At 44.6% G+C, this 14,817-nt stretch overlaps 1 protein-coding gene across 5 annotated transcripts in view; it reads right to left on the bottom strand.

Annotated features, from left to right (window-relative positions):
* The window catches only part of PRDM1 (PR/SET domain 1), a 99,384-nt gene that overhangs the window by 3,346 nt on the left and 81,221 nt on the right, over positions 1–14,817 (bottom strand). For all 5 annotated transcript variants that reach the window (XM_005154662.3, XM_031053972.1, XM_034060358.1 and 2 more), the window contains 2 exons: positions 10,334–10,453; positions 6,917–7,169 (listed from right to left, as the gene is read on the bottom strand). In XM_005154662.3, coding sequence (XP_005154719.1) covers positions 6,917–7,169; positions 10,334–10,453 — 373 coding nt within the window. The remainder of the gene's footprint in view (positions 1–6,916; positions 7,170–10,333; positions 10,454–14,817) is intronic.

The raw sequence follows: 14,817 nt of genomic DNA, 5'->3' as shown, positions 1-14,817 counted from the left end.
ATACATTGTTTATTTGTATTCAAAGGCTCAACCTTGTTATCTGGACATAATATAATATGAAGAGTGTACTGAAAGATGTCTTCAATAGAAAAAGAAGTATGCTTTTATCTCATCTCCCAGAGTTAATAGTTATATAATCACGAAATGATGTCTCGTATGATATTTTATTACACGGCAAAAACTACAAGAAGGTTTCATATTCATGCTTAGTTATGCGCAAAGTTTTCCATCGGGAGGTACAAGTCAATGCCACTAAGTATGCAACTTGAAAGTATCGCAGCCCTGCAGCCAAGTTTCTGCTTCTGTGGCTGACTGAACTTACTTCACTAACTGAGGCGAGAAACTGTTATTTCTGATTTCTGGAGGACCAGCTGAACCCAGTGAGGAAGATGGGGACAGGCAATGACCATGCCCCTTTCAACACTGATTCTTTGCTTCACTATTTGCTACCCTGATGGAATCTATCATTTGGCAACATTACCCTATAAGGCAAAGAAATGGCCATTTATAAAATGTACCCAAAAAAACAGCTGCTTTCAAAGCATGCTCCTTTTCACAGCAACCCATTTGTACAGTAGCGTCCTTCTTGAAACGCTGCTAGACTAGCAGCAAGGCAATTTAGTTTTGACATGTGGGCAGTTTGTGTATTTTTAAGTTGCAATGAAATGCTACTGAACACGGTTATGTTCAATAATATATTTAGGATAAAACATAGGGTGTGCTGCACAGCAAGCACGTACTCATGTAAGTGTGCAGAGAGCTTCCCAATTTCTTCTTTTGATGTTAAAGCTTAATGCAGGGCTGTTCCAAAAATAGATTAACAGTATATTGTGTTGTATGGCATTAAAAATCATCTACTTCCTTTGATAGTTTTCTCTGTACTTGTGGACTGGTAACTCATTTTCTAAACATCTACCCAGATTTTTGGGTATAACATAGACAGTATGTTACACTCACTAGATTCAAGAAGCTCCACAAGGGCACTTTGGATAATATTACCTACATCTTCTTATCAGCTGCCTGCCACCACGCCAGCAAACATTCCCAGTGATGCTATCAGCACTGGGAAGTATGGAGATGGGGAAGTACTGAAAGCTGGGTGGGGGTGGGAAGTAGGACTTGTGAAGCCTCCAGAAGAGAAAATAAATAAATACCATCTTATCAGGCCCATATCAGTTTCTCAATGGGGTCTGTCAAGCAGGAAGTTCAAATTGACACTTTTCTCTCTTAAAGAGAAGAGCTCCAGGGGGAGGGGAAGAGGAGGAAGTGGTGGTGCTGCTGGAAAAGTGATAGAGAAACCAGGACTGCTTCAGCAGGAGGAACGCTCCTGCTGTCACCAGGTTAAACCTCAGGGTGGGGAAGTGCCTTACACGTCAGAGCAAGTCCATGAGTGACAGAAAGGAAGCTTGCACTGAGAATGTAACTTTCTTTGTGCAACAGGCCCATGTCCCCACATGACAGACTACTGCTCTTTCCTTCCCTTCAAAGTGTTCCCAGTAAAGCCTTCCCTCCTACTAATTTCCATGTGCAGAGAGCACTTGCAACATTTAAAGATTATTTTTCAAGTTTAACTGTGATTGCTTTCTTCAGTTTGCTATCTTTGGTCCATAATCACTCCTTGGCTTTTTCCCCTATTACCTGAGCACAATGAACCCTTGAAACAGCAGAGAGATCAAAACATAAACAAGTGTGTCAGCACTGTGTAAAATAAAAGAAGGTAATGTTGAGGGCCAAGGAGAGGTTCTTATGTTTTATACTGAACGTGGATTTAAACCAGGGCTGAGACTGATTGAGAGGTTTATAACCTTTCTCATTGCTCTTAAAGGAGCCATATACTTCAAAGTTAAGGAGATGTATTTCTTATAAATGGATTTTTGTTTTAAAACTTGTGATTTCAGATTTCAGTTCTTGTCCATCACGTCTTCCTCTCACTCTTGAGATGCATTTCTCCCTCCCAGCCCCATACACATATATAAACACTAAATATAGGCACACATTCATCCAAGATCTATTTTCTGTGGTTGGCAGGACACACAAAAAAAGAGGTTCATGACAAAACAAGAACAGTGAAGCTGTATTTCTAAGTTACTGATCTGAGGGGAGAGAGGGGAAAAAAGAAAGAAAAAACCCAGATGTGCCTCTTTAAGGAGCCTGATCCACTTCTAACCAAGGTCAACAGGTTATTTGCTCAGACCTGAGATTAGTGAGCATGCACAAGAGGCAAAGGAACAAAACTCATGTTACTTTTAAGTATTAGTAAGACTTGAGTGGAGGGGCTGCCTGGAGTCACTCCAGTGTGGGTGTTCCAGCTACACCCTGCTGCATAGCTGTAGGCTTTGCTCTCATTTCTTGTGCTCTGAGCTGCAGCCTGAGAGAGACTTCAGAAAAACAATGATGTTTTCTTCTAAAACCTTGAAAAACGGTTGTAGGCAGGCAGTAATCTCAATAGTAATTTCAGGAGCGAGATGGTACTGAACACTTTGGGAGGTGGAGATTAATTATGCCGATTCACATTTTCGGTCTAAATTAAGCACCAATTTTACTAGTAGAAAGAGAACCTCAACGTTGTGAAGCAGGCAAAACAAAAAGTGTTCCCACTCAAAATGAGAACAGAGACCAACATTCAGAAGCATATAATCTGATCATCTGTTTTCTGAATGTGTCCAAGGCAGGGTGACATGCCTTCGAAAACATTCTGTCCTGAGAAGGTCTTTGAGGGCACCTTCGGATAATCCTCAGTATTAAGTCAAACTCAGCCCCCAGATTCTGGGTTTGTGAAGACAACTTTTCATATAATTTCAAAATATTTTTCCTGAGCCCTTTTGAAGATTCCAGGAGGCACTTTTTTAAGCAAGTGCAGATGTTTCCTCTCAACCCAAACAGAAAGGCTTCAAAACCTGAAAGTGAAACTGCCCATAAACAAAAGGGAAAGCAAGTGGCAGAGTTTAGCTAACAGCCAGCATGTCAGGGCCAGCAGGAAAAAGAAAAGAATAAATCACATTCAAAAACAAGCATTCAGAAGTTCATCTGCACAGAATCCAAACGGTTTTAAATGATTTTAGCTTAAATTCAACCTTTAAATTCAACCTTGTTAAACCTGTCAGTGAAACAGAAAGACTGCCAAATGTTTTGCAAATATGCAAATTGCATTCCCCCCACTCAAACTCTTTTCCTGAAGCTTGACCAGAAGATGTCACCTGCCCATACTTGACTGAGGAGACAAACACGACATGAGCAGCAGGAAATTGCATCATGTGATTGCAATACGTGAACATTATTATCAAATAGTCATGGCCTGAGTCAATGTGTTTGGAGGGATTTATATATTTATTTATTTTAAACTGTTACCCTCTCCACCTTCCATCCCAAAATAATCTTCCTACGATGAGGTAAGAATGAAATGCTGAACTATGTGGGACTTGCAAAGCAAATTTCCTCAGTCTGTTTGCTACCCCAAAAATAAAATATCACAGACTCAAATACAATCTGAGGGCCCAGCTGAATGAGGTTAAGTAGCACGTTTAACAAACAAATTACCAAAATCTGATTTGTTGGCCAGCAGAATACAGGAATCTTGTTCCATTGCACCTAAAACCATTTACTGGACAAGGGCACCATCTGAGGGTGACATCTCAAATCTTGATAAAAAAGCAACTGTCATCATAGAAAACATCAGTGGCCTCAAAACATGTAAGAAGGGGATGGAGATGATTTAAAACAAGCCCAAGCCTCCACTGCTGGGATAATGTGGAGTCTTGCCTCTACCACTATTGTGCAACTCCTTGCATGCACTTCAACATCCACTCCAAGTTACGTAGCTCCACTCAGAGCTAATCATGGCTGTGAAGGTAGGTGTGTGCTTCAGCGTCTGAAGGACTGGGTCAAAGGCCCCACTTCAAGAAAACACAGAGGACAAGCTTAAACCCATAACTAAGTACATGCCTAATTGCTGTCTTGAATCTGGATGCTTTCCTTCTACAGCACAAATGAACTAACGCTGGAGAAGTTTCCTTTAATTTGAAAGTTCGCTGTTACAGAGGCAAGTAGATGTTATGTGTGGATGTGTAAATATATTTATGCTCTAAAGTGGTAGTTCTCTCATTTTTGAGGCCACTAATTACAGGAAATAAAGCCAGAGAAATTCTCTGATACATTCTTCCCTGGAGGCCCATCCCGCTCAGGTACTTAAAGAGGAGCTCAGGTGCTGAACTCCAAGACCGTGATCCCCAACCCCCTGAGGCACCTAAAGTAACTACCTATATTTTAAGTTGGCAAGACTGGAAGCTCTCCTTAGGTATGTGTGTCCCAGGTGGCCTCTCCTGTGCTGGGCAGGGCAACTGGCCAAGGCACAGCTCTTCTGAAGCCTCCCACGGGTACCGGCATGCTCTGCACACCCAAGACCCTGTGAAAGGAGGGAAGGAGCAGCCATGGGCGTGCAGTGCTGCTGCCCCATGTGTCCTGGCAGGAGGAAGCCCTCACTTCAGCCTGTGGTGGGACCTCCCTGTGACTTTCCCTCCCTCAGAGGGTGCCAAAGACAGCAGCCAGGGTCTGGGAGAGGCAGCAGTGTTCCCCTGCTCCTCTGAGGGAAGCCGTGCCATTTCAAACACAGAATTGTTAGTTATCCATTTGGCTGGAGAGGGCTTTCCTGACTTTCTAGCAAGCAGAGGAAGTGATCAGCAGGAGGCCCCCCAAGCAAGACTGTGTTAAGATGTTCTGATGGGACAAAGCCCCACTTCTGCAGCAGGTGCAGGATGCTAGTGATTCTGCACTTTATTCATAGATGAATGCACGGTGAAGGTACCTTGGCCAGGCTTGCAAGAGAGAGAGGCTGGAGAGGCAGCAGTATGATTACTAATTTTAGTTTTAAATAGAAGAAGTAGCCTGAGAGGAAGGGGAAGAAGAAAACTGAACAGTGCTGACATTCAAACTCATCTAGTTCCAGTACTAATGCTGGAAAAGCCATCCCTGCTTCCACTGCTGCTGCAGGACCTTCAGCAAAAAAGCATCTTTATGAGACCTCTGGACTTTTTTCTGTACTTTTCAAGAAAAGGACTTTAGAAAACCTCAGTCCTTAAGGTCCCTGTAGGGTTTCTGGCCCAGCTGCAGGCTTTAGGCCTGAATGTGTTTGTGACAAAGATGAAAAGATGTAAGAAGTGATAACTTTTTCTCACTTCTCTGAACTGCTGTTTTCTTCTGGTGGAGGGGCGGTAACATAAAATTTCTAAGTGGTTTAAACAGAATTATCTTTTAAAAGAAGAAGGAATATTTCCATCTCAGCATCTGGAAAGACTTCTCTTTTGAATGTTAAACCTGAGCAACACAACTGTTGCTCAAGATCCTGTCTCTAGACCCATGCATAGAACCTAGTTTTACTACAATGGATTATTCTGCTCATGTTCAGACACCCCTAGTTTTGACCTGAGTAAAAAGTAACAACGGAACTAGTTGACTCTTTACAAATACATTCCTCGCTACTTCTGCAAGGCAACCTGAGATGCCAGCAGATGCAGGAAACAGAGGCTACATTTGTGTTTTCTCCTAGCTAGTGGCCAAATGTGTCTGGCTGGATCTTTGCAAACTCCTCATCCACAGAAATCCTTAATGCTGTTGTGTCATCCCACCTGCAAGTCCCACTGAAAAGCCAACAGTTCATCAGATCAGAAAATAAAACCACCCAGAGAGTGGTGAAATGACGCATGTGTAAAGATGACAGAATCAGTGAGATATTTCTTGAACAGGGAATACAGCAGCATAGGACATCCCCTCCCTCGTTTCCCTCTGCCACTAAGAGAAAGCACATTTTCTTCTATAATTTGCAGGGAAAGACCAAAAACTGATGAAAGGATGACAGCCATGGAGGACATATGTACTCTTGATTAATGTGAATGTGTGACATCATTTTCATGATGCAGGGTTATATTTTAACTCCAATGATCCCCAACGTAACACTGCTATTTTATAACCCATTATTTGTTGCCAAATAACGGCAAAGAGTTCTTTTTACAAAAAAAGAATCCAAAAAACCTGCTTGCAGGCTTTCCTTCAAATCTCAGTGTAGGTGCTGGCCAAAGGACAAAAGAATGCTCTGCTCTATCTCAGCACAGTTAGCAGGAGGGTATGCAGCCTAAGAGTCAAGTGGAAGTCAGCAAGAATCATTCCCTCTCTTCAAGGGGCTCTGGGTGAGGTGCTAGGCAGTGATTAAGCTGAAAGTGATTGAGTAAAGTGCCGAGGCTGGAAATGGTCAGAAACCACAGCAGAACACAGAGATAAACTCCTGGAAATACCTCATCCCCTTGCTACCAGTGCTATTACTTTTGAACAGAAAATGAAAGCTGTGATACACAACCAAGAAATGGGGACAAACTTACAAAACAAGTAAGCAGATGAGAAGACCACAGGAGCTTTGCTCCCGTAAGGTAAGCGTAAATGTAATGCTCAGGGAGCATTATGCAGTAAACATATTTTGTCAGACACCTAGACAGAGCCATGGCACGTGACCACTTCCTTGTACAGTGAGGGCGGCCCTTTGGAAGCATGACTGGACAGGCTTATGCTATGGACAGATATGCTATCAAAGCAGACGCTCAACCATACCAGATCTGGGCCTGGAAGGCCTGAGAGTGAACCGATATTTATCATTCTGAAGGCAGAAGACAGTTGTCAGTCCAGAATTTCATCGGATAAGACTCAGTTTGTAAACCAGTAACTGTTCAGAGTTTTTATAATCTGTTTACATTTGAATGGGCTCAGGGAATTCATTCTGTTGTGTTGGGCTTTTTAATTCCCCTTTTCCACTCAGAGCTACCTACTGTGACACAACAGATGATGCAGATGTGTAATTATACAACTTATTATTAGATCATATAAGCAGAAGAGACATTACTAGCATTCCTTGTTTATGCTGTAAGCCACTTACTGAGGTTCATCATTGTCAGCTCTCTGGAGGAGGGATAGTGCAGCCTCTCTGCAAAGTCTCTGCAATACCACACAAGCAGCTCTTGGTTGGCAGGGATGGGCTTGATAGTGTAGAAGTAGATGTTCATTCCATTCTGACAAGCAGCCAAGTTCTGTTCCTGAACAGAGTAGCCAGGGTTTACATAACGCATCCAGTTGCTCTTGTCCTCATTAAATCCATCAATAAAGTGGTGAAGCTCACCACTTGAATATATCTGGAACAGAGAGGAAGTGCTTATGAATATATACACGCACAATACGCAGCACGTGTGCAGAGTCCAGAGGGGAGAAGTGATAAGCCTTTTTTCTTTTTTTTTTTTAATGAGCAGATTTTACTGAAATAAGACTCAAGCTAGGTTCCCCTTTTCCAGCCATGATATCCGCTGTGTTAAGAACAGAGATACTTATTCGAAGGTAAGTTGACAGTCACCTTTTCCATTTCTGCTTAGTCTGTGTCTCTCCTAGTATGGACAAATCAGACCCAAAATCTGAAATACAGAGTATTCTCCCCACAGGAACAGTCTACCTGCCTGCGTGAATAGTCTACCTCAGAGTCCTTTTCCTGGTGCTAGGACCAACAAGTGGGTGATGCTGATGACTGCAGGTCTGAGTGCATACTTGCATTAATGCTTTGAGTCACCTGCATTTAAAACAGACTGGCTGTGCTATGTCAGAGTCTTTCTCGCCTTTTTCTATGGCCTCTGTACTTGCAGTTTCCTACCACCTCCACCCAAAGGTTTAAACTATGCAAACATCCTCCACCCCCACCCCCCACCCGAGTCCTAGAGCAATGCTTGCTCATAGTTGGACTGTAACCCTTTTGTAGAAAGGCTGGGCGAGGCAAAGATGAACTTCACCTGCCATAACTTAATGAAGACCTGGAGAGGAGCTAGCCGATGAGAAGTCACTTTTCCTATCGAGGGACATGTTCCGTCTTGTTCACAGACGGGAAAGGAAACATGAATTTTAAAACTGCTCAGTGACTTGGGGGGTAAGAAGTCTCAGTCACTGATAGAAGCTACTGCTTCTTAACGGGGTAAGAACAAGAAAATTATTTAAAAAATAAATTAAATAAAAATCCAGGGGACTTGTTTGTTAAAGACATATCCCTTATTCTTGGGAGGAACTAGCTCCGTGCTGGATAAGATGGGGTTCCTGGGTTTTACAAAACAGATGACTAAGCAAAAGCCAGACCTTGAAGCAGGCGTAGCCTGCACCGGAGACCAACCTCGATGAGCAGGAAATGCCTTTCCAAAGGGGAGACAGACCTTATCTCAGGGGGTAAGCACTTCATGGGTGTTCCTGCCTTTGTGTTCACACCACTGTCTTTCACACCTACCTGGCCGAGCAGCGCACCCTGCAAGCGCCCCCCGGCCAGCTGGGACCTCTCCTCCCTAAGAGAGACACCAGCGGAGAGGGGCGAGGAGGCAGCCTGGCCCTTTAACGGGGCCGTAAACACCAGAATCACTTTCTTTAAGAGTAACTTCCTGTAAACTGAGAAGGGGGAAATACATGTGGCCTCATCAAAGCAGCCTGCGAGAGATTTTGCGGTGTGTTTGTTATGAGAAAATGGAAGGGAGCCGGGTGAGTTGCGCTGCATCAAGAGGAGCTTTTGGGTTTCTCTGCTCACCCCGGCTCGCAAACTTCCAGGAACACAGTACTCCGGCACTTGATGCCTGCTGCTGCTTCCCAAACCGGCCCTGCACATCTCCCACAGCAGGGCCACGGATGCCGCCGGTCACTGTTCTTCGGCTGCTGGGCAAAGGCAACCCACTGGACTCCCACCTATTCTGGGGAAGTCCAGACCAGATGTGCTGAGTCATGGCTCAGTTCCCAGAAGTGACGCGCGGGCAAGGCTCAGGCAGCCTTCTCCCCGCACGCAGCAGATGTTCCTGCCTCTGCCAGCAAGCCCAGGATGCCTTTAATAACATGTGGGAAGTTATCTCCCACAATTTCCTTTGCATATGAAATCCTGTGTCAGACCCCTAGGAAGAAATTCATTTTCAGTGCAGCAGCATGTCTTGAACGAATCAAGGGATTATAACAGGGAATTTAACGACGCTTAGATGGCTCCTAGGATATTATTTCTGACGATCCCTCTGCTTTAAGGCTTAAAATCACATCATGAGAATGATGTCATCTTTCTCACTGCAGTATATGAATGAAGTCCTGCAAGATGGTTAGCAGCCCCTCTTCCCAATGTTTGCTGTCTTGTTAGCAACTGGCAGGGCTAGGACCAGTGTACCAACCTGTTCGTAGGCTGGACACAAGCTCCCAAAAATCTGGCTGAAAGAAACATTCTATAGCCTTATGAATGCAAAAACAGTTGCTGGCTTTGTAAAAATGCTCATACAAATAACTGCCTGTGCAATGCTGTATTACGCTGCATGAAGACAATCTGAGAAAACCAAAATGATTCAATTAGGTAGGAAGAAAGGGCTGGTGCTTGCCCTGGGTTTCACCTGGATATGAGGTTGGGATATTACTAAGGCAGGCAGACACCTGGGCACAGAGGCTTGGATATATTCCAAAATCCACTGACTTAGACACAACCTAAATGGCTAGAAGGCAGCAAAATAAATCTATGGAAGGAGATGTGGCTGAAGGAATGTTCTCTCACAATTAATAATGGCTCTGTAAAGGAAACTGAGGATTACATCAGCTGATAAACTGGAAACATATTCCTGAGCACAGACTTCCCAAGCCAAAACTAATTGGCTGGGGCTCCTCTCCAATTTATACTACCAAGTACAAATTAGGCATCACCTCCAGTGTTTGTCTGCCATTAATGGATTTTTCCCTTCACTAAGATCTGTGCGCTGTTCTTTTGACACTTTCTGAAGTGGACTAGAGAAGCTTATGACTTGAACAAAACATGATGAAGATGACCACCCCTGTGTTATAGCAGTTCTATCCAAAACCCAGGAAAACATGTCACAAAAGGTATAATTCCAGAGCAAAAGATTATGCAGTACTTTCACAGCTTCTGCATACCTGGAAAAATCAAGGACACATGACATCTGCATAAACAAGAGTGACTTTCCACTGTGAAGAAATGCAAAATAACCTGCCCCTACAACAAGCATCAGAACTGTTTCTTTACACAACCAAGCACCGATCCATTTCAGAAGACATTGCTGGGAAGGGCTATGCATCTCCCCTCCTCTCCCCACCCACACTGTTCCTACATCCAAGGCAGCCAGGCTTTTGTTAGGCTCAGTTCACTACTCTCACTGGCTGCGTGTTCGTGCCTGGCAGCGTACAGAGGTTGCCCCCTGCATTCGCACAGGTCTGCAGAAGGAAGTGGCCCAGCTTCTCAGCTGTACTCATTCAGTGAGCTGCTTACTGCAACAACATGGGGCTGTTTTTTCCTGCTTACCCGCCAAAAGTATTTTCTGTTTGCATTCTTGGGAACCGTATCACTGGTGTAGATCTCTCCTACAAGGGGTCCAAAGCGTGTTCCTTTTGGGATGTATTCTTTGCTTATAACTCCAGTGACCTACAAGAAGAGTGGCAGAGGGTCAGTCCATCAGCAGCAGAAATCAAAAGGTTTTCCTTTCTCTCCCCTGTCCCCTGATCTTAACAAGATAAAGCAACCTGACTCGAGAAATTTTTAGTGACAGGTCAGCAAACTAGAAATTAAGTAACAACAGTGTTGGATATAATAAGACCATCTTTGTCAGATACCAGAATCTCACTGAGACACAGGGAAGCCAAAGATAAACACCACCTGAAAAATGTGTTTTGTGGAAATACATTGACAAGAAGAAACAGTAAAGTGAAATATACAGAGACTGTCAAATTTCTTCACAAGTTATTTCTCCTATCAAAAGCAAACCCCAAAAGTCCAGTTCCAGCAAACAAAAATATTCAATAGCTATCAATCACTTCACTGCCACAGAGCTCACTTTTCTAATAAGTTAGGAACTGGAATGACTGCTCCTCCAGATCAAAATGAAACCTTCCCCCACCCCCACCTTCTCTGTTCTATACCCGTCCTTATGGCTAAAAGGAGAACAAACAAACAAAGGCAACCTACAATTCTCTCACCAGCATACAGCTGCATAGAAAACAATATGAAATGGTTTTGGGACACATACTCACAGATCACCCTCTTTTATGAAAAGGGAGGCAGCAGTTCCGGTAACATATGTCAAGTGGGTTTGGTCAGAGGCGTAAGGGTTTTGATGAAAATGCTCCACTATGCTAGGTCTAAGAAATATACTCTAGTTGTTCAGCTTCCTTCTTGACAGTAATTACACCAAAAAAAGTCACTGACCACAAATCAGGAAGCAATTCATCATTATTCAGAAGACCGTGCCTTGGAGTAACCCTTCGCAAAACACTGCTGAGTTATTGGTTTTGTTTCTCTCTGTTGCTCACCAATCTTCTTAAATTTAATGTAGCAGAACAATGTTAGAAAACCAATTCTGTCAACCAAAAACCCCAAGCCTTGGCAAAACCGATCTTGCGGCTCAAATAGTGGAAAAAAGAGAAGGTAAAAAGCCCATTAATTTGGTATTATAGGCAAATTTTCATGGCAAAATGTATTAATTGTATCCCCTTCACACATCTTGCCACTTGTCTTTTGCTCGCCAAGATTTCAGAACAAGACAGAACAACAGAAACACCACAGCTGGATTACTGCAGTCTGCAGCCTGCAAGGAATCAATGCTTTTACCAAAGCAGATTAGCACTCATCAGCCCCTGCAGATAGCTCACTTCAGTGAGCATTTCTCTTCTTTGTAACAGTCCTTCGCAGCAAAGCATGGTAAAGACCTTGGACTTTGCAAAATTAGCTAAGCCTTGTGATTTTCCCAGGCTACAATTTCTTCTGTTCTATCACCCTTGGTGTGAGAGAGGGAGAGAGACAGACAGGGAAACACTTGCCTGTGTATTGGTCAAGATTAAAACCCCCAGTAAACAACTAACACCTAGCATAATTTCATTGTTGTAAATGTCCAAATACAGGGGACAAATAACAGCCCTAGACTCAAGGAGGTAATCCACCCGGAAACAGATTCCTGGGTGTGAGTGGTGGCTGTTTGCACTTGTCTGTGTTTCAACATGTGTTTCAGCACACTAGAAAAAAAAACTAAACATCAACAGTAGAGGCAGTTAAATGCTCCATTGATCTGTGCATCTGGACTGAAGAGAGAGAAAAGGGACTTCCAGAAATTTTCCTACACCTACCACAAGCTGAAACAAGCTCAGTGGCTCAGTTTTATTTTTGTCTTGCTTGTACATTTCTCATAGAGAGCTGAAAAAGGCAGATGTTCTTCTCATCTTCCCTATATATCTTCATTTACATCCATCTGCCCTCTCAAGGAGAGTTCACAACCAAGCTACAGCACACCCCACCAGTTTTACTGCATGATAGCTCCAGTTTTTTCATGGTTTTAAAATATCTTGGCCTTAATTAAAACGACTTTAATGAAATTCTCAGAATGTCTAGAAATTGCTCCTCGAACTAGTCAACTTGAAACAGTCACTGAACTGGTGTCTGTGACACAGTAGATACTTTTTGATATCCACCTTACATGAAGTATTGGCTTCTCCCCCAGCCTAGCTGAATACGAGGACGATTTCTCACCCTGTACCCATCAGAAGGTTATTTTGGCAGAGGATGTTCTGCACATCCGTGTGTGCCAACAGTGAAGTTCTGCTAAACCAGACTAAAACTGTCCAGATGCCTTTTAACTGATGGTGGCTTTCTAGTCAGCAACTCTTGGTCTCCGGTGTACCCCCACAAACTCAATGGCCGTGGGTGAGGAGGGGGACCCTACAGGAGAGGAGTGCCAACAGTGCCAGGACAGGCTGCCGGCAGCACTCCTCTCTACCCCTTACGCACCGCCCCCCCCGCGCCCCCAGCCTAAAGGGGCTCTTGCTCTGCCACAGTTTAGGAGGGGCGGCTTAACAAGAAGCCACTGCGTACAGAGCTGCCGAGGGTTTGTAGGCAAAAAAAGCACAGGACCTCCACATTCACAGCAGAGGGGAAGCCGTCTCCCGACTGCCGAGAAGCTGCGGCAGAGAGGCATTTCAGACTTGTGTCCACCAGGTGTCCTTCAGCACACTGCTGCCTCTCGGCGATGAGACCTTCCGAAAGCCTCGTGGCAGGGAACCACAGGGGAGCATGACCTGAGCTCGTTCCCCACAGATAAATGCCTACTGCCCTTGTGCAGCCTTCTGGGGTTGAACCATGCCGTAAGGGTGCAACACGGTATTTCCAGAATAATTTCCTCTACCAGGCACTTAGTCCCCTCTCCCTTCAAAGCTCCAACTTTCAACACTCCTGCAAACGCGCCGCTACCATCTATTTCCTTTCAATAAAACAGCATTTCTAGCACTAAATCAAACGCGACCCTGCAGCCACAAGGACGGCTCCCGGTGCTGCGGACAGCCCAGGCTCCTGCCGAGGCCGTGCTGAGCTGACCGACTGTGCCCTCGGCCCGAGCGGGACAGGATGCGCCGCTCGACAGGAGCTGGCTGGCGAGCGGGGACAGCCGTAACCTGGCGGCGCGGCGGCGGCGCCCGGCCGGGCTGGCGCGGAGAGCCCGGGGCCGGGAGCAGCCCGGGACGGCGGCGGCCGCCCTGGAACTGACCAGGGTCCTAATGCTGCGCCGGGGGCCGGGCACCGGCACGGGCACGCCAGGAGCCCGGCCGGCCCCTCGGCAGAGCGCAGCCCGCCCGCCCGGCAGCCCCGGGGCAGGAGACTGGTGGGCTCCGGTTCCAAACTCGTTGTTTAAAAGGCGCTTTGAAAGACCAACACTCCTATATCTGCCTCGGGAGAGAGCACTGGAAATAAGCAGCGACCCCTCTCCATTCTGCAAAAGGAGGGTATTTTGTAATGGGAGCGCTAAGCTGCTTTAAAACAAAACACCGAACAAATTCTTACTGGCTTCAGTAAAATAACAGTATTCTCCAAACACCAACAAGGAAGGCCACTATGTGTCCTGGAACAACACCGATTTATTTATATATATTGTTTTAACTACTCGTTCTACAGTTACATAAGCCTGCATAAATTTTACCCTTCCCTTCAGTGACCAGTTTTCTGAAAGAGAAGCCAGGAAGCATGTTTTTACTCTGCTTCCTCACGTATAAAAGAAATAAAAGCAATACAGGAGCGCAAGTGTCTGAGGTCAGTGAGACACCCTTCACAACAGCTGAAAATCACTGCTTTCGTCAAGATCACCAACTAAGGGTCCCTCTCTAAGAAATGGCCTTAAAGGAATCCAATAAGTAATGTGTTTGCTGATGTACATTTCTCTCCGTCAAGCTCATAGAGCAGGATGAGGCACTAAGCAATATCCAAGACAGCAGAATAACTGTCACTTTATATCAAGAAAGGCTGTTTGGGCTTTAAAAGCTGAGACCAAAGGGAAAAAATACTGAAAAAAAAACGTTTTTAACTGTCGGCATGAAAAAGATCATTCACATATGGCCTTCTAGAGTGTGAGTTTGGCACCTCACTTCATCATTTTTTGTCAGTTGCTAAAACTACGGGAAAGGATAAATAGTTCACACATAGAAATAAATGAATGACTTCATGTAAATCTAGCAGGCTAAAATGTTACGAGCAGTAGTAATTCATTTTTTAAAATGCTGACACATGCTGTGAACTCATAATGAAAAATGTGTCCTTCAGAAAAATCCCCGATCAAGATCCAAGAATAAACAAGAGCATGATGTGTCATGGACTCACTTGCAAATTCAGTAAGCCTTTACAGAAGAGCTACTCGCTTCACAAAGCATGCAAGGGAAAGAAACACAAAAAGTAACCCTCCCCAAACAACAGCGGCTGTACTTCCTCCCTCCTCAGCAGTCACGCAGTACTTTTCCTGCTCCAAGTGGAGATATAAT

This window comes from Melopsittacus undulatus, chromosome 3 (genome assembly GCF_012275295.1).
Source record: "Melopsittacus undulatus isolate bMelUnd1 chromosome 3, bMelUnd1.mat.Z, whole genome shotgun sequence".
Taxonomy (NCBI): Eukaryota; Metazoa; Chordata; class Aves; order Psittaciformes; family Psittaculidae; genus Melopsittacus; species Melopsittacus undulatus.
The sequence above is the reverse complement of the archived record's forward strand: the minus strand, read 5'-3'. Positions and strand labels throughout refer to the sequence as shown.